Raw genomic sequence first — 27770 nt, forward strand, 5'->3', positions numbered from 1 at the left:
ACATCTTAATGATGTATTCCACTTCTGGTTTCAATTCAAGTGAATGGCTAAAGAAAATGGGAAGGAACCCACCTCCTCCATTTCTCTGAGGTCACTGGGAACCAGTTCAGGTATGTGAGCTCTATTAAATAATGAGATTGATCTTTAATAGTCGTTTTATATCCATTTTAAAAATTAATTTATTCATGTTATGATTTGTCCACATGACCTCTGACCTTCAAAGAAGTCTTCTTCCAAGACTTCACATAATATAATCCTGCCACTGTTCAAAACATTTCTGAGATGATAACTTTTGAAATTGCCTTCACAGCAAACATGTGAGCCCTACAATAAAGCCAGTCCCGTTGCTAAAACTACTCCATGTTGTTGTTTGTTGTTTAAAAACAAAACAAAATAGATATAAAAGACCTCTAAATGGAATTATTCCATTTTATCGCCATCTTATTCACAAAATTTGGTTATTTCCAAGAATCAAATGTCCCTTCAAAGGATAACAATTTACGACCATTCCAAAGTATATTCAAAAGAATGTTCTGCAGACATCAAGAAATGTTTTCCGTATCACAGAATGGCAGGAATAATTGTTTTACTTCTCAAGAAGACTACTTTAAAGGGGAAAACACTCTTTTGAATGTACAAGTCCTGCTTATTTATTTTTTTACTAAAATCAGACGTATTATCTTATAGCCTCCCATATAGAGAGAACAATCACTTCTTAAGCCGCCTTTTCTTAGATCACATCTTTTGACCGCTTCTCCTTCTACTTGTGAATTCATGTCAAAGAAATGACTTTCTAAAATATACCATCAGTTTTGCTCCTTGTTAGTAGTGCTGATAAGAGTCAGCTACAGGATGATTTTAAATATTTGGCAACAGCCCAGTACAATGCAGTATAGTTTCTCGAAACTAAGTCCTCAGTCTGTCCGCTTGTCTCTATTTATCTGCCTCTTCCCTTTAATATAGCTACTCCCCACTTCTTTAGCGGAATGGTGATTAAGGGTGGGAATTACCAAGATTCTGAAATAGGAAAATGGCCTCAAGGGAGTAGGAAGAGGCAGAGATAAATGGCTGGAGCTCAGCTCTTTCCTTTTCTGTCTTAGGGAAGTAGAGAGCAGAGGTATAAGACAGATCCTTTGCAGGCTCTGGAATCTGCCTGCGAAAACACTGCCTCATGAATATTTCCAATGTTGCCCGGAATGTACTAGAATTGTTTCAGTGGCTCTTTTGAAAGCCACTAACTAGTGTTCATAAAGCATCTCCTGCAAAAGCAACAACTCAAACAAAACTCATGGGAGGGCAAGTTTCTGAATCTGGCTATCTTGCTAGCAACTTGCCAAGAATTGATTGATTACATGTGGAATAACAAGGTTAATTGTATTCCGGTGCAGAAGAAAGGGCTTATTGACGTGAAGCCCATTCTCACTGTACACATACACTGTTTTACAAATATGAACAAGCTCTCCTTAGTAATGTAATGGGAAATGAGGAGAAAGCTGCTTCTTTTGTTTGGCCAAAATGCTTCGGGAAAATAGCAGGGCCATCCTACAGCTTTGGAACCCAGTATCATGGTCTAGACGTGTTCCGAACATTCCTTCTGTCTGGGGAATGTTTGGAGGCCCCCTGTGTTTCCTTCCTCTATATTTTTAACCAATCCCAGGACAATTCACTGCTTGCCAATTTGCATCACATGATATTGCGGAGTCCTATTTAATCCCAAGGGAGAAAAACAACACAAAATTGGATTGATGATGCTTGCATTCACAGGTGTATGTGAATGAATGTCTAATTTGCATGAAGGCTAATTAATGCTGGTCATTTCAATGTGCTCCTCCTCTTGGTATTCTGTTGCTTACTTGGTATGGGGTGACAGATGTGTGCATGAACCTCCTTCCTTTACCCACCCACAGTATGGATCTCTGGAGGCAATGCAAGTCCTGCAGGAAGAAGAGGACCACCATCATTAGGAGTCATTCTAACCGTACTGGAGTTTTCAATAATGCAGGATATAAAAATGCGTACTTTTTGCACTTTCCATGGCGCTCACACCGGCCAAGTGGAACCTTTATCACACAAGTAGAGAAGGCCACATATAGAGAACTACTTGCTTTGTCCAGCTGCATCCCCATAATCCTCTTGTCTTCTATCCCGTCATAACTGCACCTGATTTGACAAAGTGGTATGGCATTATCAGTGAAACCTTATGGGTAATTTCCCCCCTCCAAAAACCAGGTGATTTTCCTAGGCTGAGCGGGAGCATTTCCCAGGACAAAATGCTTTAGTAAACTGATTAGCTAAGTTGGTTACATTTGTTTTCTTCACCAGAGGAAGAACAATGCCATTTCTGTAGGAAACAATTGCACAGTAACTTCGAAACAATAATAGCACTATAATTTATGACTTTACAAAGCAGCTGAGAGTAGAAAATGAATGAATCGTATCAATATGACCTCGTGATCTGTGCCCTGATTTCTTTTTCACAAAATGGTTCTAACTGCACGATCCAGAAGCATCACATGTTTTCACACAGAACTACTTATACAGAAGAGAAGGCTGTACACACTTTTCGGGGTTGTAAATGTTCATCTCCTCCAGGAAAAGGCTATCATTTAGGAAACCATTGTTTCCTGTCCTCGCCAAGAACTTCAAGATGATTCCTTTCTCTGATCCCAGGAAAACCACAGTGTGGTTCTGATGTGGCCCAGCAGCAGTATCTACAGCAATTTTGGTCAGGCGGTATCTGGAATGACAACGTTGCATTCAAAAAGAAACAAAAAACTCATAACGGTACTCTGTCATTGAAGTGTTCTTTTGCCCACTTCAAAAACCGATTCCACTGCTTTCTAGTAATTACTTGAAGGGAATATATGCACATAAATAATGGTTTTGAGCTGACTTGGCCTTTGTTTTCACGTGCAGAGGATTAGCATGGCTCCAAATTTGGAAAAGCTCGTAGAAGTGGTTTAGGCAAGGTCCCATGGTAGAGAGTCCCCAATAATCATCTGTAACCACTTAGTAACGTTACTCCAATAAATGGGAATGGGGAGAAGTAATTGATATATCATTTCACTTTCATATTATGCTCATAGAGGAAAGCGGGGAACAGCATTTTTCCATTAAAGAGTGATACCTTTGTCAACACACTGTCAAAATGAAAGTTGAAGTGTGGACCCAGACTCTGGGGAGAGGGAGCAAGGATTTTGATTTTCATATAGGAAAAGGAGCTTATATTCAGAAGCCAAAGGATGAATTAGCTCAGGCAGGCAAATAGAAAGGCACACCGATGCCATGTTGGGCATCCTTTCTCTAGCAAGAGAATTTTCAGTTAGGGAAGAAGTACCATCTATTTGCTTTGTGCTCAGAATTATAAAAAGCAGGCAAAAAGAACTGACAAAATGGATACTTATACATGCAGGAATGAAGGGCTGGCTTTTTTGTTGTTTGTTTTGTTGTTGTTGCAGCCTTGAAATCTCATTTCTTTTTCTTTTAAACCCTTACCAATACACGATACTGTGTACAATACACAATACTACCCAACTGCCCCCCAAATCTCATTTCTATTTGTGAATACTTTAGCTCAATCCTTGAAAGAAGCAAACTCTTTTTTTTTTTTGGTCTGGAAGACTGCCACTTTTAGGTGGAACTTCAGAAACCTCTTAAATTGTTTGGATATCACCTCAAAATAATTATGGGAGAATTATTTAATTATAATTACATAACTATTTTCCTTATTTTTGCCTCATTTCTGGATAAGGACTAGAAGTATACTTCTTTCTACCAACATACAAATGTAAACACTATATTCTGATTAATGATTCCATGTTCTTGGGAACCTATTGTAGGTAACTCATCCTTCCTAGCTGTGTGACCCTGGGCAAGTCACTTAACCTCCATTGCTTAGCCATTACCACTCTTCTGCCCTGGTACCAATATACAGTATTGAGTCTAAGATAGAAGGTGAGGGTTTAAAAGAATTTTTTAAAAAATAAAAGAAGTTGAGGGGAAGGTATCCATCTACATTGTTAGAGGCAATCTCTTCATCAAGGAGTTCCTTATGCTAATGAAATCACAGGTCCAGTCTCTATCTCTACACTTATTCCTATCCTTGTTTTGTTTTTATAGATTTGATCTAAGTGGTAACCTGAAGGAAAATTCTTTGCATTTCCTCTAAGAGCTATCTTATGTTTAGCAAGACTGAAAATGTTTCAACTCCTTTTAGCTGAAAAGTTTATAATGGAGACTTAGTGGTTTCAATTCCTTCCATTCTATTTGACTTCTACTTGGTGGCTAGATCTATGGCTAATACAATAGAAGAAGTTGGTGAAATTTCAAAGCACGCTTCAGGAAATATCCTTTTGCCATCTTAATGAGAAAAGGTTCATTTGAAATCGGGGTCTGAATGCCACTTACCTGACCATTGTTCTCAAAAACCATGGCCTATTGACAATGGAAGGTACTGCTTCATCCATGAGAGGGTGAGTCTTAATGAAGTTTAGGGTATCATCAGGAAACTCATTGGAGCTTCCATATTTTTCTAATGATGCTGAACCAGCACAGCAACCTGGTCTGAAAGAAAGCAGGAGGGAAGGAAGAATAGAGCTTATTTAGTATCTTATGGCAAATTCTCTGCATGAACTGCTTCTCTAAGCACCTAACATTAGACAAGAATACACCCCAGGCTGAGGAAAGGAAGCTGACCAATGCAGAATGCCACCAAATAAAGTTTGCTTAGATTTCCTCTGGGCATGTTCATTCTTCAGTAGGTCTAGGACTCGGTTTTACGGAGGGTGGGAAGAATTTGCTTTACTATCAGAAGTACAGATAAATCTCAGTAGATGGACGATGGAGCTTGTAACAAATGAATACATTCAGGGTTTGCTCATCTGTATATTCCTTGGGACAGATATTGCTCACTCCTAGAGGCTGAACTATACTCATTATCACATTGATGATCATCAATTCAGACTTTTACTGTTCAAAGTGAGGACAAAGGGAGGGGAATCTTCCAATATTAAGGAACAAAAAGCCATTCAAAATCTAGCCAGAGGTTCAGATCCCTCAGCCTCAATGGAATCATCCCCAGCGTCAAGAATTCAGATCACATTTTGTTGCCTTATTTTTTTTAATAGACAAGTGTCAAAAGCAAAGGAATTACCAAGGTTCTCTGAGGAGTCAGTTAATTGGAGCAAGAAGAATAAAAGTCTGCTTGCCTTTCATTAAGTTTTGTTGTGTTAGAAATCATGGGCTATCCTGTCCACAGAACCAGCACTTTCTGGTACAAAGCTCCTAGTATGTTCTCCTGGGTGAGGAATTATGGTTAATAAGTTCAGCCTAGACCATTGCATTTTACTCTTTTGTATGGCCACAGGTTGCACTCCTAACCCAGGCCAGGTTTGCAAGTACATACATTTGATTACAGGAGGGAATTGGGCAAAACTACATGAAAGGATCAGTATGCACACCGTATTATGATACATTAAAACTTCAAAGCAGAAACCACAACTGAACTGGGTGAAAATAATGTATCGGATTATTATTTTCTAATATAGCATCTCCCTAGGTTGACTCAATCCCTTGGTTGTCTAGGAAGTAGCTAATCCAAAGTAGTGCCTTCAATCAATTAGAAAATTACTTATAAATTTTTTGCATCTTCAAGAATGCCTCTCGGTGGTCATTTTTAGTTAATCTGCTGCAACTGAATAATCATCTAAGGCATAGTAAGCTTTCCAGACAGATCTTCCTGAGAAGGTTGCTGAACTGGGCAGGTTGCAATCGCAGGCATCAAAGTCCTCACAGCCGAGATTTTGCGATAGTTTTCCATGAGTTAAACTTGGTCAGGATCCTATTGTAGCTGTAGTTGACGAGGTCTATATTCTGCATAAATTTCCCCCCTCTTGCCTTCCCTCCCTCTTCTGATTATGGACTGGAAAAACATGAAGATTTTGCTATTTCAAGAACAACAGGAAAAAAGACTGTATATGAAGTCATGAATTTGCAGCATAAACAGCTAAGGAGAAGATACCCCTAACACTCCTCTTCTGGATGGCATGGATGGTATTAGGCCCCACCCTCGGACTCTTGGTTCAACATGGTTGGTTCTGGCCTTGGCTGCATTTGGGTTTACTTTTGCTTTTCTAACTCTTGGGACTTGGTACTGTACCTTGCTGTCACTCTGCACAGTCAGATACTAAATATCACACTGATCTTGGGCATCCTACAGAGAAGTCCTCAATCACATGTACCCTGGTTCTGAGTTGAATTTATCTCCTGCATAGACTGGGAGGTTAGCTCTGTTTCTGCTCTGATCAGCCAGGTCTGAAATTTGGCTTCAAGTACCAACTAACTAGAACTTGTGCTGGATTGTGACCTATCATGTTAGGAGCACAACGTGCCTTCAGGTCCATTTTAAGGAGCTTGTGTTCGCTTCCCTATCACAGCTCTTCTTAGCCTTCCTTGACTTCCCACTCTTTTCCTGGAATTCATACTAGTTTCTCTGGTCAGATAACACTACCAACCTCTGCCAGCTTCTGGCCATCTTATTGCTAAGTTATATACTGGATCGAAGGTCTTAATTTTGTTTCTCTGGTTTTCTTTATCATTTGTACATCTGTGCCACTTTTTAGATATTTTCTGGTCTTCAAGTGGGGTCCTCTTCAATATATCACACTGCCATCATAATTGAAATCTTCCCCAATAGCTTAAATTTTTTAAATGGTACATCTTGTTCCAACAAATCACTTCTCAAGAAGGACTCTTCCTCCTCCCATCCCAATACCTTCTCATTAAAAATCAATGAGCTACATTCAACAGTCCAATAGAGTTTATATATTCCCTTTAGGAAAATGAATTCTGGGAAGCAGTAGAATTTCATTAATTGAGTGCTGGACATGGAGTCAGGAAAACCTGGGTTCAAGTTCTGCCTCAGACATTTACTAGCTATGTGACCCTGACCTCTTTGAATCTTAATTTTCTCATTTGCAAAATGTCAAAGTTGGACTCAATGACCTCTAAGTCTTTTTCTAGCTCTGGATCTATGAATCCATGACCCTATGGACTTGAATTCTATCAGCAGGATTCCAAGTTTGAAGATTAGTGTTCTACACCATTACTCGATCCTTAAAAATCAGAAATTGCTGTAGCAGTATCCACTATAACTTAACACTACGAGACTTAAAAAACTAACAGTTACTGCCAAAAAAAAAGAAAAGAAAAAAGGAAAGCTACTGTCAAAGCAAGCAAAGTCAGTACCATTACAGAGATTAAAAAAAATAATTTTAACAAGCAAGGCTAGGGTTTGATAAATTCCATCTCGTGATCCATTCTTGTGCATCTTCATTTCTTGAGTTACTCCCAAAATCCATTGGTATTGTTACTCCTCGACCAAAAAGGACCAAAACAAAAAGCTTACTTCAAGTGTTCCCATAGTAAACTCAGCGTGGTTAGTGTGTCAGGCACTTTCTGAGATGCCAGCCCACCCCTCGAGCCCTCTCAGCAACTCTACAGGAGTTGCTGACCTAGAGATTTCCAAAGCCATCCCTGATCTAGAGATTCTTTAGGAAGTTTATTCTTGAGTTGGTGTAAGACTTCAGCTATGCCAAAACAGTAAACTTGGGGCTACGTTGGTGAACTTATGCCAAGTATGCTGAAGGGGGCTGCTCCCCTACCTCTATCCACCAAGCATGAGGACATTTTTCACTTCATCCACCCCTTTGCCCAGCAGCCCAAAGGGAGCACTTCCTCCCTCACCTGTATGGGGTAAGAGGCGACTCACACAAGGTATAAGGGTGCAGTTTGGGCACTCAGTCTCTAAAAGATTCCCCATTACTGTCTTAGGGCCTGAGATCTCCCCACTCAAAATGAACCAGAAATATCCCACGGGTCAACTGCACTAACCTGGACTTTGAGAGGAAGGTGTAGCATTTTTATCTGACACTTCATTAAATATTGAAAAGCAATAATTGCTTTAAAAATATAATGTTACATCATGACTCAGTGGAAAGACATCATCTGTAAATGGGGGCAACTAGAGAATCTCATCATCTCTAGGGAATGACTTTTCCATTTGGACTCTGTACAAGAAATGTCAATGATATCACCATAGGACACTGGGAAAAGTGCTTGATTTGGAGACAGAGAATCTCAAAATTCAAGCTATGGCTTTGCCACTTACTATCTGTGTAATCTTGGGGTAATCTTGGACAGGTCACTTCATCTTTTTAGCCATAGCTATCTCATCTGTAAAATAAGGGAGGGGTGAACTAGATAATATCTAAAGTCTGTTCCAATTCTAAATCTCTATTCCTTTGATCACCAAATGGATTGCTGGTAGACCTGGAAGGCATCCCAGGCCATCCCCAGTTGTCTTGACTTATGTCTTGCCACTGGACTTCAGTGACTGGAAGAGAGAGTAAGGCTGGTGACTTTGTACAACCCTGCCACACTTAAATCCAATTCATGTGTAAATCAAGATATCATTTCATGATATCACTGGTCCTCTTCAGAAATGAAGGATAGACAACTACTACAACTATCTTAATTCTACAACTGACAAGATGCATGCTTAACCTCTCTGACCTCAGTCGCTTATCTGTACAATGAAAAGAGCTGGAGTAAATGACTTGTGAGTTCCCTTCCAGCAAAGGCTAAGTTCAGCATTAGAAAGTTAAGTAAAATATTAGCAAGTGACTATTCCTTAGCTTAAGGTTAAAGAGCTAGAAGGTGACAACATGACATGTAGACACAATAAGCATTTTCTACAGGAATCCATTTCTATGTTTCACTATAATATGTATTTTGCATTTCCCACACGAAATGGATTAGTACCTTGGTAGGTGAATATCTGTTCTGTAAATGCAAAATATCAACATTACTATCTACATAAAATTGTAGTAGATAGGGATGTACCTGGGTTTGGGAACCCGCTCATCAGGAACTGGTGTCCATGTGGAATCTGGAGATTTCTGTTCTTTGAATCTCCCAGTGAAAACATTGGCAATGTCAACCATGTCGTAGGCACAGACTGCAGACCCCGGGATGCTGCAACATAGCATTGCACCGAAAGTGTTACCTATACTGTAGTGATGCATATAATTTTGACTTGAAAAACATGCTCTCAGAAATCTTACAAAACGTTCTAATTTGGAGGTTTTGATTGTAAAAGGTTCTGATAAATTCAAAGATGGAACTCTCTTTTCTTTCCTCCTCTCCTCATTGCCCTTTAAGACTGATACATTCAGATATGAGGGGAGCAATCTACGACTTGGTTATTTAAAAGTTTTTCTATTCCCAGATATTAATTACCAATCAATAACCCTCAGAAGTCAACCTCCAGAGAGTATTCTGCATGTCTAATATCTATAGAGCAAAAGCACTCTTCAGTCACCGGCACTGACCAATACTTTCCTATTTATTTGGGCATACTTTTGAAAAATTACCTACCTCCAAGGACTAACCCATTCCATTCTGCTGCTTACCGATTCCAAATGTGAAAATCATTTCAAATCAGACACAGTAAATTTAAATTTGGACTTCCTGTTTATGTGCATAAGACTAAATAACAACCTTGTAAGTCACTACAAAGCACTATGTAAATAAAAAAGTCTTACATAAATGCTAAATAACTCTGATAATAATCTCCACCTATAATTACATCTTTGAAGATACTTTTGGAAGTACTTATAGGTTTTTCTTCTTCAGTGGTAACAAAGCATGAATTATTCATTCATCTCTATTGTTTGCACATAAACTCATGCTTGTCTGAAGGTAGCTAGTCCATTTTGATCAAGTAAATAGCAAGCACCAGCTGGCTGAAGGTTTTTATCAGGCTTTTAGGTAGTGGCCTCTTGTAGTCTAGCATCAAGGAGAGACGTGGGGCTCTAGCCCTTTTAAGTGTGGAAACATTATCAAAGAGCTAAGAAAACCAATTTTGATACATGACATATGCTGCAAATGATATGGAAAGGATTTCACAAGTGATTAGAAGGATTTTATGCCCTCTTAATTTCATAATACAATTAACATGTTAATATAAATTAAAAATATATGTATTCTAAGTATGTTTGTATAAAGGGAGAAAAAGTAGATGGAAAAGTCCTGAATTTTAAAGTGATCCACATGTATTTTCTTCAATTTGAATATCTAAGAGGGATTTCTAAGCATTCTAGAATTGTAATTATTCATTTTTTAAAAAGCCTTTCCTTGCCTATATTCCTTTCATCAGAGGCAACATGTCATAATAAAGAGAGCTGGTCCTCATGCCAGGAAGACCAGGGTTTAAAGTGTTGCCTTTGACATATTAGCCGTGTGTCCTTGGATAGGTCACTTAATGTCTTGGTGATACTGAATATTCTCTAAGACTCTCATTTGCAGAGATGTGCCAACTTGAACTACTAGAGGGAGTTTCCTCACTCAGGAGTTCCCTATATCAGTGAAATCAGAGATTCAGTCTTTATCCTTATCTTTCTATATCTCCTAGTGATAAGTACTGTACGGCTTTGTGTGTGTGTGTGTGTGCAAATTAAAATAAATTTTGCTTTGAGAATTTCATATCTCTTAAAATAACTAGAAACCCCTTAGGTAGTTGCCAAACCAGAATAGAAAATAACATTTGGATCTGGAAAGGGAACTGGGGATATTTAAGCTGGGAAGTCGTTTGTGTGTGTTTTTTAATTGAACTGAACAAATGCCAATTTTCAGGATGTAGAAAGGGGGAAATGGTAACGTGGGCATGTCGCTTCTATGTATAGATGTACATACGTACATTTTTAAAAAGCCATTTTAGAAAAAGGCTTTACATGGGGTTCTATAGTACTTATAAGCCAGTTACTCTGTATTAGCTGCAAAGTTAATGCCCATGAAATGGGCAGCGAGGTGGTACAATGGCTAGAGTGTAGGGCTTGGAATGAGGAAGACCTGAGTTCTAATACAACCTGGTTACCCCACGCAACTCACTGAACCCTGTTTGCCTGAGTTTCCTCATCTGTCAAATAAAGAAGGAAATGGCAAGCTATTCCAAAATCTTTGCTGAGAAAAACCTAATTGAGTTTCTGAAGAGCCAGACATGGCTGAAGAAATGACTTACTAAGCCACAAAGTGGTCAGATTAAAAGGGTGCTACAAGGGGTACTAGCCTGAGTTTCTCAATCCCGGCAGACAATCCTTAAAACAATGTTAGATTGCTATTGATTAAAAACAAACACACACACAAACAACAAATTGTAGACTTGAGATTCCACAGTCCTCTCATCACCCAGATAACCAAATATTTGGGTGTGTTAGCATTAGCTGCCCTGCCAGGGGAGTCTTAGCCCCTACAGGGAATTTTGAAACGTGTAGCCCCAGAGAGAGGGCATTTACTTCTTATCCTAAAAGAGTCGGTGACTGTGACAATCTTTGAGCTAGAGAGATGGACTTCCTGTGGTAGGGAGAGCTTTTGAAGGAATCTGTAATGGAGTGGAAGGGGAAGGGATATGCCCGCTGGAGACAGATAGGGTAGAGTGGAGACAGGAACAGCAGCATCGGGGCCATGTTGACTGAGTTCCAGCAGCTGACTTGTTGAGTTGCATTCTAAAACTAGGAACAGAGCATACCAGGCTAGATGCAGGGCAAGCCATTGCTTTATGAACTCAAAACAAAGAGCAACCACAACTCATTTGATAGACTGGCCCTTTAATGATGCTCTGAGGGCCACCTAAAAAGTGAGGAAAACTCCAGAATGCTTTCATTCTTTCCAATCCTCCTTTCTTCATATCTGCCTGCTACTGTGTGATTTTTCATGCTAGTTCTTTTAAATCACTTCTTAATTCTGATTTGGTTTTATATACAACCACATTCATTCATAAATACTCTGTTTACCATGTCTGCCCATGTATTTCATGCAGGGCAAGAGGAAAGGTAGAATAACAGTAACTAATTGGAATTCACCATTAAAAAACAGATCTGATGACCATATTTGGGTCTGACCTAGGGAATCCAGAGCAATCTAAGAGGATGTTATGGTGATGTTTTTTATTAATGTTATATACCCAAATGTACAAATATATTTAAAAAGCAAGTATATGTGTGTGTGTGTGTGTGTGTGTAAAAGCTCCCTAAAATAGCAAAGAAAAGAAACTATGTAGAACACAAAGTCTCTAGACTACAGAAGGAGTCTTTGCTACTTGGGCCCCAGACCCAAAATGCAAATCTGCAATCTCAGACAGAAAAGAAAAGGTGGTTGGGGGCAGCTAGGCAAATTAATGGATTAAGAGGCAGGTCTAGAGATGGGAGGTCCTGAATTCAGTCTAGCCTCAGACACTTCCTAGCTCTGTGACCCTAAGCAAGTCATTTCACCTCCATTGCCTAGCTCTTGCTGTTCTTCTGCCTTGGATCAGTATTGATTCCAAGACAGAAGTTAAGGGTTAAGAAAAAAAAAAAAGAGGAAAGGTGGGATGGAGATGTGTACCAAAGGTAAGATCACATCCTTTAGCTACCTAGTGGAAGGATAAAGGTGTGATCTAGAGGAATTGGAGTCCCCCAAATGATACAAAGGTTGAAAGCAAAGATATCGTCCCAGTCAACTTTGCTCTACAGTGACACCTACTGGTTATACTAACAATCCTTTCAGCATCCAATGGAAAAATTCTTACTATAATTTGGACCCATTGGGTCATGTTTGCACTCAGGAAAGTAGTTGCCTTTTCTCCACATAATTGAAAGACAGTATTACTTTTAACTTGTTCTTTTAATGTCATATTTTTAACTTATTCAAGGCTGAATCCAATATGTCAAAATTTCTTCACAGAATCTTTTACTTATGATTTCATCATCACAGAACTGGACCAATTATTCTAGAGCATCACTATTTGGCTATCATTTAGGATCTCCCCAAGTTTTCCAAATAGCTGTTGGGATAAATAACATTAAATAGAATCATAGGATGCTACCACTAGAAGAAGCATTATTCATCCTCTTAATTTTACCAAAAAAAAATTTTTTTTAACAAACAATTAAGTACAACTGAGAGCAAATGATTTGCTCAGGGCCATAGAGCTAGAAAAGAGCACAGCTAGGACATAACCTCACATGTTATACTATAGCTCCAATATTACATCAGGCACTTAGAGGATTGTATTCTCCTTAGAATACCACAAGACCTACATAGAGCTCAGCTTACAGTCCTGTGTAGTCTGCTTTTATAAATGGCCCAGACTTATGATCACTCTTTACACAGGAGTGTCAAACTTCTATTAGGCTATGAATGATTTAATTGTAAAGACAGAGAATTTGTAACTAGGAATCCTCATACCAAGTTTATTTTTAGAATGTTGTTTTCCTTTATTCCTGGGAGGATTAGGTTATTTTACTTTTTCTATGCCTCAGTTTCCTTATTTGATAACAGAAAACAATTAAGTTTAGTGATAGTTGACATTCTTGAATAGACTATAGAAATATTAATTAACTCCATAAAATCCTAATCTCTGGCTCTAAAATTGTCCTTGAGGTCCCTTCTAGAAGATAGCTTTAAAGTAAAGATACCTTTGGTAAGTAAATATTCTTGGATAGGGTATAAGATAGTTCTGATTTATATTAAATTATATTCTACAATATATCCTAGTGTTTCAGCCACCAACCCACATTTTATGGAGAAAGAATGTGACCTCCAGGTAATTTACTTTCTCCTCCACCCCATCCATATTACCTTTTTTAAAAATTATTATTTTATTATTATATTATATTATTTTATATATGTATATAAATATATATTTATAAAAACATAATAATATAATTATGTTAATTAATGTTAGAATCAAGAAGACAAGACTCTCATTCCCCTAATTCATCAGCTTCCAACACTTACTCCTCACCGGAGATCATCTCCCCTTTAGGAAGCCATCTCCAAGGCAACTAACTATGGGGTCACACCCAAGTGCCTGCAATCTGGGTCTGCTTCAGAAATAAGATGCTTAAAAGGATGAATATGCAAGTGACCAGGGTGCCATTTTCATGTAAACGTCCTTTGGTATAATACGCAGAAGAGAAGCACTACAAAACAATCTGTAACCAAGTACTCTAGTTTCTGTAATGTTCAGGGATGCCTAAAAATGGCAAATAGGCTATTCTATTTGTACCAATCTTTAAAATGATCGTCACCATCTCCTTAAAAGAGAGAGAAAAGCACAGGGAGACAAAGATCAAATTGAAAGCATGAGAATAGCCCCGTATGTAATTTCTATCTTTAAAAAAAGACACTCATCTAATGTGTGCTTATAAATGACAGACTTTATTGATGAAAACTGGATATTAGCTGCTTTTTAGCTGCACATAACCAGACAATTTTCTAATAGATGCTAATATGGTACATTATAAGAGAAACCTCCAGGAAAGGGCAGAAAAAAAGACAAGATAAGGTCAGCTGGCACTGCATGGTTACCTGTTGTAAGGTGTAGAGAAGGTTGCTAGGACAACATCACGGCCATTAATATGGATAACATCTGTAACTGCCTGCAGTATGTTGAAATAAAAATGTGAATCACCAGGAACTGAGCAGTTCAAGCGAGCCTTGAGAAAGGAAGTCCACTGTTTTTCCAGAACTCTTTGTGATCCTCCCATATCATTCTTGCAAACCTGAGCAACTCTTGGGAAAACTACCTAAAAAACCAGCAAAACACAAGGGGAAGATGAACATGCTTGTACTGTGAAAGGGAGGACCTTAGCAGAATTCTGCTTTTCTTCAAAATTGAGCTGGAACAACAAGGTGCTTATTTTAATCCTGTGTTTCTATAAGCTGTGGAAAAGAAAAACGGGAATACTCAGCTTTGGAACAGTGTGCTATAAAAGATAAGGCTGTGGCATTTAATACATAAATCCTTGAAGAGATCAGTTGTCAGCCACATGAACTCATTTCCATATGGATTGCTGCCTAACTTTCTATTTCTCAAACAAAGGCACATTTTCCATTAAATATCCCTGCAACCCACACTGACTGCCTTGGTGCCTGCTATCTGGACTCCTTAAAAGGCTTCGGATTTAGCTGGCATTTTATTTATGCCCTCCACCCTTGGTGACCTGAATCATTCCATTATATTTCTCTGGAAAGCCATTGTGTCCAAATGTTTTTGTCCGATATTCTTAAGACAAAAAAGGAAAATCCAAAAGCTTCCTATGTTTACTCTCTTCATCCTGGACTGCCTATTGTGCTTGGAAGTCAGGTTTCTCAAACAACTTGGAGCTATTTTTGGAATCAAGCAAGTATCTGTGGGCTATATTTTCTTGGTAGAAATAGCTGAATCCTCCTTGTTACTGTTCTAAACTGTTATACGGCTCCCATCGTGGAGTGAATACTGAGAAAGCATGATGTTTCACTTTGACCAAATGGGAGTCTCAGCAGCAGGACCTTCTCAAAATGATGACCCTGTCAACATGATTTATGGCTCTCGTTGCAAGGTCATTCATAACCACATTGCTCCTGAAGGGCATTCCCCAGAGTGTTGGTTGCAAAGGAGGCCACACTCTCCTCACTTACCTTTCCCATGCTGTTGTATTCGACTGCAATTTCCCTAAAGAAGAAGTAGATATAGTCACCATAATCCACTGCTTGGACAAAATAGGGTTCTGTGAACAAAGAGACACTTTGATTGGGGATATGTGATACAGGGCAAAAGAAAAAAAACAACCACCTTATAATTCATCCCATAGTCCATGGATTAATTGAACACTTGGAGCCACTAGATATTTAGTAACTATTCATTCTAATGACCTTATAAATAGGCGTTGATAACCATATAAGGCACATTATGGAAAGTCAAAAGCGATCGTGCACAGCAATGAGAAAAAAAAAGAAGTTTGGACAATTTCTATCATTTTATTTTTACACTTCAGAATAGACAATAAACATTTCCGAAAGCAGCTGTGAATCTTATGGAGCCTTTACTTCCTTTCCCCAACATTCTTCTGCACTCTACGCCAGACTACCAGTAAAATGTGATGGCCCCATCAGATGGGATGCTCAAATGAGGGTTTAAAGCGGAGGAAGATGAATGTAATGTATTTGATTGTCCTGACACTGGTAGTTTTGTTAACACCTCTAGTAACTCTTGGGAAGGAAAAAATGGAGGTAAATAAATCATCTGAGATAAAAGAGGCAATTTACACTTTCCTATCTGTCAGAAGCTATTGTTAAAATGAAACTACGGTATTGTCTGGAAAGACTTGAAGTCTCCCACCAGACATGCATTTTTCTCCCCTCCTTTCCTTTCTTCAACCCTCCTTTTCATTGTTTACTCACCTTTCAACCATTTTGAGTCATGTTTGACTGTCCTCAGGGTTGGGCTGTCTCCAAGGCTCCGATAAATGACTGCATCTATTGCAAGGAAGTCAGTCACTGTGGCAGAATACAGTTTTCCATCTTAGGAGAAGAAAATAATGGTTAGAGAGGAGAAGAGGTGAAGAGGAAAGGGAAAATGTAATGAAGGTGTGCGGAAAAGTCAGGCAGAAGGCCTTCTGCTCTTTGGTAGAGGAGATCAGACAACTGGGATGATAGAGTAATGTATGAAAAGAGAAGCCCTCGAATCTCACCCGTATAAATTGAGATCATGTGAGATGAAGTTTAAGGGGGGAAATCCTGGCAGTGTCTAAGCAGTCTGCTCTGGAATTAAAGGGCAAATGAAAAATGTTTGTTGTTTTACTTGATTAGACCTGAGGCCAGGTCTCCTTGGACACTCTAGCTGCCCCCCAAACAGCAGGCAGGTAATTAGACATGACTGAAGTTGGAAGAAGAGGCCACTTGTATCACACCTAATTACAAGTACAAATGCAATTAATAGAGCAGCCTTTAACCTGAATAAGTGAGTGAAGAGCAAGAAGGGGTGGGAAACGGATCAATTAATCAATGACCACTTCCACAGTATCTACTCTGTGTGAAGCACTCTGCCAAGCTCTGAAGATACGGTAAGAAAAATGACACAGTCGCTAACTTCAAGTAGTTTACATTCTAATGGAGGACACACACATATACGTATGGCCAGGTTATGTCTGGTCACATAGATATAATAGCTAGGTTCATTTAAGGTTTACAAAGCACTTCATGAATCTCAGGAGATCCTCACAACAATCCTGAGGGGCAGGTGCTATCCGTATCTCCATTTTACTGATGAGGAAGGAAACTGAGACTGAGAAAGGTTCAGTATGGTTTACCCAGGGACACTATCTCAGAAGTGTCTACAGGGAAATTTGAATTTAAGATCATCCCGTCCCCAAGACCTGCATTTTGTCCATTCAATAATACATGGCTAGTTTCAGCTAAGTTGGGTAGTGGATAAAGTTCTCATCTTCCTGTGTTCAAATCTGTCTGCAGACATTTACTTTTCACCTTGGTTGTTACTTGGTGACCTTGGTCAAGTCACTTAATTCTGTTTGCCTCAGTTCACTCATCTGCAAAATGACCTAGAGAAGGAAATGGCAAACCACTCTAGGCTCTTTGTGAAGAAAACTCCAAATGGCATCATGCAGAGTCAAGTATGAATAAAAATGACTGACCAACAAGTTCCACTTAGCTCATCTCTCTCTATCTCTGTGTCTGTCTATCTATCTAAATATTTTTATATGTGATTATAGAGGTAATAGGGAGGTTACTGAATAGGGAGCGTAATGGACGGCATCTACTACAGGAAGTAAAGTGGTCAAAGCTGTTTCAAGAAAATAACTTTGATAGCGACTTGGAGGATGTATTGGAGGGAGAGAGGTCTGAGAGAGAGACCAACTAAGGGACTATTGAAATAGGCCAGGTGAGAGGTGATGAGGGTCTAAACTAGCGTGGTAGTTGTGTGAGTGGAGAAGAGGGGTGTACGGTAGACACAAAAATTATAATATTAGACAACTGACCAGATAGATAGAGCAAGTAAGAGTGAAGAGTTAAACATGACACTGAGGCTGCAAAGTGGGGTGACTGGAAGGATGCAGTACCCTGGACAATAATTGGCAAATTCAATAGAGAGGTGAGTTTGAGGAGGAAAAGAATGAATTCTGCTTTGAAAATGTTAATTTTGAAATGCCCATAGGACATATCCTCAGAATGTCCAGTAGGCATGCAGGACTGGAGCTGTGAAGAGAGATTGGGGCTGATCCAGGAACCTGGAAATCATCTACATAGAGATAATAACTAAATTCATGGATTATTATGTCTATAAATGAGAGAGGATGACATAAGCAAAGAGCAGAGACCTGGAGGGACCTTGACGTGAGGGTACACTCACCGTAGGATGTCAGATTACATAAGGTTTAGATGAGAAAGAGGACAGTGAATGGAGACACTTGTGTAGACTGCTTTTTCAAGGGGTTTGGTTGAGAAAAAGATGAGAAAAAATGGAACTATCTAGCAGGTATTATAGGGTTTAGTTAGACTTGTTTGTTTTGTTTCATTTTGTTTGGAGAGCAGCAACTAGGAAACATTTGTAGGAAGCAGGGAACGAATCAGTAGAGAGATAAAAGTTGAAGACAGAGAGATAATGATTTGGGTGGAGAGGGGGTGCAATCTGCTGGAGAAGGGATGGGATCAATGGTACAAACAGAGCGGGTGACCATAACGGAAAGGTCACCTCTCTATAAGAGACTGTAGGAAAGTAGGGAATGTCATGTGATCTGCTAACCTTCAATCAACCCAGGCTTGGACCCAGGCTTGGCTACATGGAGCTCTCTTTGAATCAAGCTACTAAGGATCACCAGGTCTTTTCATCTGTCCTGCAGATGATCTATCTTAGATGTATTGTCTATTCCAATTAGAATATGAGCCCTTGAGAGTTGGAACGGTCTTATTTTTATTTGTATCCTTAATGCTTACCACAGTGCTTGGCACATACAAAAATAATCATATTACACAAGCTATCAAACTACCAAATTCTATTAGGATGAACAAATGATGATGATAGCTAATAATACTCTAGTATTTTAAGGTCTGCAAAGAACTTCATAGGTACTGTTTCATTTGGCACTTATAATAGCCTTGAAAAGTAGGTCTTTAAAAGTAGCACTTTATAGTTGAAGAAACTGGTGACTTGCCCAGAGCCACACAGTTAGCAAGCATTTGAGGCAGGATTTGAATTCAGGTCTTCCTGACACTAAGTCCACAACTCTATCCAGTGCACCGACCAGTTGCCTAAATTAAATTATATTTAAAAATAGAAAGTCATTTTGTTGATGTAGTTTTTTAAAAGGATTATATTCTTTCAGGGATAAAATGGCAAAATAATTGCACAGTTTATTTTCCATTAAGAAATTGCACATTTATTTTCCATTCCTTAGTATAGTTCATTGTTTAAAAATAGCTCCCACAAATCATTAAAACAAGTCTTCCAATATCTACATCATTTTGCTTCTTCAGCTTTAGTTCAGGTAAAAAGCAAAAGGCATTTGCATCACATGTGCCTTCTTTCAAAAAGCATTGACATTTTAATTGGTTCAGAGTGGCCCTAAATAATTCTCTTCTCTGAAGTAGGGCCTGGGAGGCCATTTACAAATAAGAAATGCTAATGAACAATATCTATGGAGTTACACACTTTAAATGCTTTTGAGTATGTCAAGGTGGCCCTTGAAAATGTCAACCCTTCACCCCTTAGTAGATACATTATGAGTTGATGTGGCCCCCCAAATCTGTCAGCTCAGCAACCCTTTGGCACTGAGTCCTTCTCCATTTAGCACATTCAGAAGGTCCCTGAGCTATAGACATACTGACTTGGAGTCAGAGGAGTCAAAGAATGTCCACCAGTTAGGGTTTGTTTTAGAGATTCTTTGCTGGGATTGTTGGTGAAAGTAGGAGCCTCGGATTACCTGGATACAGTGGGGAAGTATATGCACACACAGATGCATGTATATGCACTGAAATGGAAAACAATGGCTTACTGTCTATAGGTCGTGGGCTATGGAAGGAGTAGCAGCCCAAGGTTAGGAACAGTGTTTGCTCCCTCCATTAGAAGAAGCCATCTGCAAAGGTTTGGAAAAGAGACTTCCTATCAAATGTGGGGGGACACTGCTTTGGGGGTTCCACAAATCCTTGGCATACTTTGCATTATTCCTAGATTGCTGTCTATATGCTTCACTATTATACATATATGAATATATATAGGCAGCATTGAAACCACCATCATTTGGCTGAGATGCCTTTGAATAGGCAAAAACATTTCTGATTAAATCAAGTAATCAGGGTCTATAAGTTTCCTTCAATGAAAGCCATTGTGTGGGGAAAACTGGATCACAATCCAAGCCATCTGTATAAAAGAGAGAAACTCTCTCCTGATGGGGGGAAAGAGCAAATGAACCAAAGGAGGGCCACGCTATGGGAAAGATTAGAGTCATTGGTTCCAAAGAGGAGAACCTAGGCTAAGGCAAATCCCAAGAAAAAGGCAGAACTCCCCCAGTTTCCTTATCAGATTCCCAGTTACTATAATAGGATCTGCTGGGTTTGGGGTTTTATCCAGATGTTTCCTGGAAACAGGAGTTTTCTTCTACCACAAAGAAGTCAGAGGTTAATTGGAGACAGGTATAAAAGGAAGGTAGAAAGCCCAGCCTCTGCCCAACTTTCCCAACTGGAGGCTCATGATAATTATAACTAGACTTATAAAATGAATTATTTGAAAAACTTTTTAAAACTTTGTTTTTTTAATTTAGAATTTCAAGGTTTTCCCCACCCCTCTTTCCTCCCCACCCCCCAAGCTGCCAAGCAATTCCACTGGGTTATACATGTAGCATATAAATGGAATTCTATAAAGCTAAAAAAGAGGGAAGGCAGGGGACCTAACTGGCCATTCGTTATATTGTCCCTAAACTCCAAGCTAGCATCACTGTAACAGGACATCACATATATATGTATGGATGCCTATATTCACACATATACAATTACATATACACGGACAAATTTAGGGGAGATCAGTCTTAGCCAAGTGGGAAGATGAAACACTTTTGTATGTGAGCTGTGCGTGTGCCTGTGTAGGGAAAGGTCCCTTCCGGCATTTGGGGGTCCATTTTTAGTTTCTAAAAAATGCAAGGCTTTGGGTAATTAGTTAGCATGTTAAAGGGCCAGCAAGTCACTCCATTTTCAGCAGATCTCCTGTAGATATCAGAGGGGCAGCAGGAGCTGTGTGGCCGAGAAGATGCCAGGGCATTTCTGCCACGAGCCCGGCTCCTGTCTAATTCTCCACACAGGGCTACAGGATTGGATGCATTCGTCTACAGTGCAGCTCCCCAGTAATACAGTGCTGGAGATGAACCCAGGGAAGCTTTCTTCTATTTAAGTCATCTCTACAGTGTATGGGGTGCAGAATGAGGCTCATTGGGGTGCTTGATAATGGTAAGTGTGTGTGTGTGTGTGTGTGAGAGAGAGAGACATCCTTGGAGACACACGCATGCATATAGCATTGGCCAAGGTTTTCACGTTGTCATGTCAAGCTGCTGATGAGCCCCCTGCACCACCTCAAAGAGGGGAGGGAGGCAGTGCTCACTTTGGTGGGCTGGACAGAGAGGTGGGGTATGCAAAAAGTGTCCTGGGGACTGACAAAAAGGGGAACGAAGCAGTTCTCTGAGTGACAGCTCTGCATGTGTGCCAGCACTTTGCCAATGCTGCTCTATAACAAAACCCTCATGTCCTCCTCTCCTCACCACACCATAGTGTATGCTTTTAGCTTTGATAAAGGAAACTATAGCCCACTATAGCATATACTCTACCAATTTCCCCTGTACCCACCTACCTAATACCTAAACAGCTAATAAATTCTTAAATAAATTTCTAATAAAAAATAAGAAAGGGGAATCAATGGCTTATCTTCTCTGGCTCTTGAGCTGTGGAAGAAGGCCCAAGCCAAGGCTGGGAACTACTCTTGTACCATACAGTTGCAGAATCCATCTGTCAAAGCTGGGTGGGGTTAAAATCAGGGGTGGGAACAACATGGCTCTTGGAACTCCATAAACCCTTGACTTCTTGTGCATTATTTCCAGATTGCCTTCTTCAGGCTCCACTGTTAATAATCATCTCTAATGGGTTTAAGACTCTACCTTGACCTCTTCGTGATTTTGTTATAATGCCCAAAGTCTTCTATTTGAGACTTAAAGCCTTTTTTGATTCCCCATAGCCTCCTGAATAAAGGCTCTCAGTCCATTTTAGATAGTCCACAAGGTTTTACATTCATCAAGATCCTATTCTAGGTAGGCATTTGCAAGGGGCATGGAGCAGGGCTGGGGTGGGGGGGCAGTACTCTTAAAGAATAAGCAGGGAAATGTACTGTGCACCTATCTGGTCTGAAAATCACAAAGGAATGAATCAAGGTGGCAGAGACGAAAAGGTATAATTTCTGAATTAATCACCAATGAGGCCACTATTAGTTATAGTTGACACCTGGGAATCTAAAAGCAACTCTGAATTCACAAATACTCCCAAAGGAAATTTATATTGCCAGGCTTAGATTTATGAAATAAAATGAATTTAAAAATCCAGCAAATTTAGGACAGATCATTTACCTGCAAATAGGGCGACATTGGCATGCTTGGCATCATAGGGGCACCTGGCCATTCCACTGAACTCATCACCAAAGGAGTCCAGAGTATCCATCTAAAAAAAAAAAAAACAGTTGCACTTATTCAGTAACAAGAACTAGTTTCTTTGGGAAGGTTCTGGAACATCTGGAAATGCAGGTCACTGTCAGCAAAATTTCAGGACCAAACAAATCTTTTCTCTCTTTTTCAGTTTTTCAACGACCTGTGCCATGAATTATGTAGGAACTTGACTAAGTTTTTGGATTTTCTTTTTCCTATGGAGACCTCACCCATGTAGGTCAAATCCCAGAAGAATCAATTTGGGACATTTTTCCTAGGTTTTAGCTTTCAGAGGAATGTAATGTAAGTAAAATAGAACAAGGAAAAGATGCAGGTACAACACTAGAAGCCATCTTAAACCCACTTTAAATTCATTATAGAGGTACAAAGGACCATAGTATTTGTCTAGACCAAATTGCCTTCCCACTCCCAAGAGAAGTGATTTGTCCAAAAGAGGTATGTGTGTTTAAATATACATACTTACACATACATATATCCAAAAGCATAGATGTAGATATATATATATGTGTGTGTGTGTGTGTGTGTGTGTGTGTGTGTGTGTGTATAAATATATATGGAAAGAGGGAGGGGGAAAGGGAGGGAGAGAGAGAGACAGAGAGAAGCAGAGACAGAGAGAGATAGACAGAGACAGACAAACGGGGGGGGGGGGGGAGAAGGATAAGACTAGAACCCAGATCTCTGGGTGCCCAATCCAATGCTTTCCATTATTAAATAACTCCTCTTTGATCCATGAAACCTCTCAGAAATGTAGCATTTAAGCCCCTTAAAGTCCATAAAGCATTCTGTATTCCATGCTTTTAAGCATAACTTCTTTCTATGAAATTCATGAGTCACTGATTATGTACAAGGCAGTATGCTAGGGTACAGAGGACACACAAAAAATCTCTTCCCTTAAGGTGATCATATTCTGCTAAGTATATAATACACGAGCAAATAGCTGTAAATAAAAAGCAATTTCAGGGGAAAGTATCAAGAATAACTTTGCAGCCATGCTTGATGTAAGGGGGAGCTGGTAAATAGGAGTCCCATTCTTCAATCATATTCATTGTTCTACTTGCTTCCTATGATTGGAAGTTGTGTAAACCCGCTTCTAGGCATGCTTACTGGAAAAGCCTTGATTCCTAACTTTGGGCTACAAGCAGATATTCTGTTTCCAGCCCACTAACCACATGGTGAAGATTTGTGATTGGCTGCTGAGCTGGAACTGGGTGTGCATTCAAAAAAACCTGAGTGAAAATCTCTTCCCTGCCTGGCTTCGTCGGAATGAGTGGGGAGTGATTGTTATAAGCCTTTAGTGCCAATGGCCTAACTCTGGGGTCAACTTGTGACCCATAAATGCAAAATTGTTGTTGTTTCTATTCCTGTTGCACATATTCTTTTCTAACTTGGGTGGATTATTGGAGATAGAATAGCTTAATTGTGACCATGTGAACTTCTAAAGTTTGGGAGACACACCAGAAGTCTGGGAGTTGGAATTCCTACCAATTTGTGGATAGCTGAGCCCAGTCTATCAGAACAGTTAGTATACTGACCCCAAAGCCAAAATGCCAGGTCCTACAAGAGGGAGGGACTCATCCACTGGCTATGCTCCATTTGGAAAGTGAACTTGGTGGGGTAAATACTTTGAAGTAATGTCTTTAAGTTTGAGTCCCATCTCTCCAGAGACCAATTTGGTTTAGGAGAGTGTGTGTTGCAGAGAAGGACATTTGCATTGCCTTTCTGGTCCCATCATTCAGGCAGAAATGCCTCTCTTCAATCTAATTGATGACTTTTTGGAAAATATTATTAAATTAGATGATTTAGAATATTTTTCCATGGTTACAAGACTCATGTTCCTTCCCTTCTCTCCCCCCACTCTCCTCCCATATTTGACGTGCAATTCCAAAGGGTTTAACATGTGTCATTGATCAAGACCCATTCCCACACCATCAATATCTGCACTAGAGTGATCTTCCAGAGTCTACATCCCCAGTTATATCTCCATTGACCCATGTGATCTAGCAGTTGTTTTTCTTCTATGTTTCTTTTCCTCTGGACGTGGATAGCTTCTTTCTCATAAGTCCCTCCAAATAGTTCTGGATCATTGCATTGCTACTAGTAGAGAAGTCCATTACATTCGATTGTACCACAGTGTGTCAGTCTCTGTGTACAATGTTCTCCTGGTTCTGCTCCTCTCACTCTGCATCACTTCCTGGAGGTCATTCCAGTTCACATGGAATTCTTCCACTTTGTTATTTCTTTGAGCACAATAGTATTCCATCACCAACATATACCACAATGTCTTCAGCCATTTCCCAATCAAAGGGCATCTCCTCATTTTCTAATTTTTTGTGACCACAAACACTGTGGCTATGAATATTCTCATAAAAGTCTTTTTCCTTATTATCTCTTTGGGGTACAAACCCAGCAGTGCTATGGCTGGATCAAAGGGCAGACAATCTTTTAGTGCTCTTTGGGCATAGTTCCAAATTGCCCTCCAGAATGGTTGGATCAATTCACAACTCCACCAGCAGTGCATTAATGGCCAACTTTGCCACATCCCCTCCAGCATTCATTACTTTCCTTTGCTGTCATGTTAGCCAATCTGCTAGGTGTGAGGTGATACCTCAGAGTTGTTTTGATTTGCATTTCTCTGATTACAAGAGATTTAGAACATTTTTTCATGTGCTTATTAATAGTTTTGATTTCTTTATCTGAAAAATTGCCTATTCATGTCCCTTACCCACTTATCAATTGGGGAATGGCTTAATTTTTTTGTACAACTGATTTAGTTCCTTACAAATTTGAGTGATTAGATCTTTGTCAGAGGTTTTTGTTATAAAGATTGTTTCCCAATTTGTTGCTTCCCTTCTAATTTTGATTGCATTGATTTTGTTTGTACAAAACCTTTTTAATTTAATGCAATCAAAATTATTTATTTTGCATTTTGTAATTTTTTTCTCTTGCTTGGTCTTAAAATCTTTCCTTTCCCAAAAATCTGACAGGCATACTATTGATGATTATTGTTGAAATCATATCAGTTTGCTAATCACTGATAATTGATACTGGGAGAACACACTGAAATGGTCACTCAAGCCTACTCAGTAGAGAAGAATCATCTCTACCTCCTATGGGCTTGAGGGAGAGATGGAGTCTTGTTTTCTCAGGACCAACTCTTCAGTGTGGATGGGAGGTAGGATAAAGAAAAGGAAGAATGTTAAGTGCTTTACAAATATTGGTATGTGCTATCATTATCCCTATTTTATAGTTGAAGAAACTGATGCAAAAAGAGATTAAAAGTCTTACTCAAAGTCACAAAACTAGGAAGTATATGAGGGTACATTTAAACTCAGATCTCTTTGTTTCCACACCCAACACTCTATCTATTGTCACATCTGCCTATAAACATCCTTTTTTTAAATAAAGGCTACATTTAGTTATGTTTCACGTTATATCTGGATCCTCGTTGCATCAGGGCAGTTAAGGAAACTGAGATATAATAAAGTTAAGTGCAATAAACTACAAGATCACCTTTGTATTAATTAATTCAAGGAACCCAATCTTATTATCAGGAGAAGAAAAGGAGCATCAGGGAGGACATTCAGTTTCTAGTTTTGACTCTATCTCTTGTGAATAGTCTCTATGATGTGATAGGTCTGCTCCATGCCAAAAAATTTTGAAATGGCTTGTATTAGAGCTGTGGATTTTTAAAAATCAAAGGTGAGAATTTCATAAAAGTATAGTATTTTTTAAAAAGAATCTTCCTAAGAAAACATGACTATCAGCCACTGTTTAAACTGAAATGATCTTGTTGTCCTGCCATTGCTATCCCAATTCATTTTTACTAAAGCCTTTTGCTGATATTTTATCTGAACATGGGCTTTCTGATGAACTGTGACAGACTCTGGTCTGCCGGCTTTGGAAAAGATTTCCCTCTTATCCAGAGCCGTGCATGCTCTGTAAACTCTTCAAGAGAGAAACAAACACAATACTTGGGCTGGAGGGCGGTGGGGGCAGTAAGAGAATTTCTTCTTTGTATACCTGCTTCTAAAAATGTGGCTGTAGCTCAGTTAGAGCTGAGATGATGTGAAATTATTCTCCGCAGATTTGGATATTTGGAAGGATATGGAGATTAAACAGCATCAGCAGAGTAGTCTGGGCCATGGAGAAATCCTATTTCCATGAAGTAAGAATTAATCCATGCACTAGTCATAAAATCTCAGACTTAACAGCAACCCCTGGGAAATTAATTCACCATAGGATACAGATAATTATACAAATAACCAAACTCGACCTTACATTGAAGTTCCAAAGGTTTTAGTGAACAATGGAGAAGGTGTACAGAGGATTATAGGCAGAGCTGTAAGGGTCCTTAGAAGCTATCACGTCCAATCCTCTTTATTTTACAGATGAGGAAACTGAGGTCCAGAGAGCATAGCTCAAATTCCCCATTCTTAGCCTTAAAAGTTAGGTATTAGCCAATCTATTTCATGTTGTAATCTTTTCAACACATTCACCTTACTTGAGGGGCACACAGTGCACATAAATCAAAGGCAGAGTTCAGAGTCAGAGACCATGAAAAAATAATCCTTTCTCAAGTTATTCTAATAAACCTTAAGCTTTTAAACTATGGGACTTAACTTACACAAAGGATGATCTGTGTTTTTCCCCATTATTTGTAGCCTTTGTGTTCAAATCTTTTAACAGAAATCAGTCATTTCTGAAAGAAATCGTCTAGAATAAAAACACATTTGAAATGTTGAATTTTCCTTCCCTGAAATTCTATATTCTAGCCTGATCTGCTCTTTCACCTTCTGCCTTTGAGAATAGATCTTCTCAGTGCCAAGCCCAGGACGCCTCAGTGCCAACTATATTGTTAAGATATTGGGGCAAGGAAAGTCACTAAATGTATTCTTGTGACTTCCTACGGGTCCCCAAGGTACATCCCAGCAGGTGTAAGTAGTACAAGCGAAGATGAGTATCAACATGGGTTATGTATCATGAGGAACAGAATATTTGAAAAATAATAAGCAAGACCATTTAAATTCTTTATACTGCAATGCCAAGAAAACCTGCATTTATAATAAAGCAAAGCTTTCCAGCATGGGATTTGTTAGGAGCATTAAACTTAATGAGGACTAAACAATGACAAACAGGAATCGAATACTAAATGGTGGATTTGATTCTGAAGATCCAGTTGTTTGCTATGGGACAATCACT

General features: G+C 39.2%; 1 protein-coding gene across 5 annotated transcripts in view; it reads right to left on the minus strand.

Moving 5' to 3' along the window:
* Positions 1 to 27770, minus strand: part of SEMA6A (semaphorin 6A) — a 176115-nt gene that overhangs the window by 37987 nt on the left and 110358 nt on the right. For all 5 annotated transcript variants that reach the window (XM_007497847.3, XM_001363758.4, XM_007497844.3 and 2 more), the window contains 9 exons: positions 22476 to 22566; positions 16261 to 16380; positions 15499 to 15587; positions 14407 to 14624; positions 8902 to 9033; positions 4408 to 4563; positions 2561 to 2737; positions 2020 to 2160; positions 1854 to 1934 (listed from right to left, as the gene is read on the minus strand). In XM_007497847.3, the coding sequence (XP_007497909.1) occupies positions 1854 to 1934; positions 2020 to 2160; positions 2561 to 2737; positions 4408 to 4563; positions 8902 to 9033; positions 14407 to 14624; positions 15499 to 15587; positions 16261 to 16380; positions 22476 to 22566 (1205 nt within the window). The remainder of the gene's footprint in view (positions 1 to 1853; positions 1935 to 2019; positions 2161 to 2560; positions 2738 to 4407; positions 4564 to 8901; positions 9034 to 14406; positions 14625 to 15498; positions 15588 to 16260; positions 16381 to 22475; positions 22567 to 27770) is intronic.

The sequence above is a fragment of the Monodelphis domestica genome, chromosome 7 (assembly GCF_027887165.1).
Source record: "Monodelphis domestica isolate mMonDom1 chromosome 7, mMonDom1.pri, whole genome shotgun sequence".
NCBI lineage: Eukaryota > Metazoa > Chordata > Mammalia > Didelphimorphia > Didelphidae > Monodelphis > Monodelphis domestica.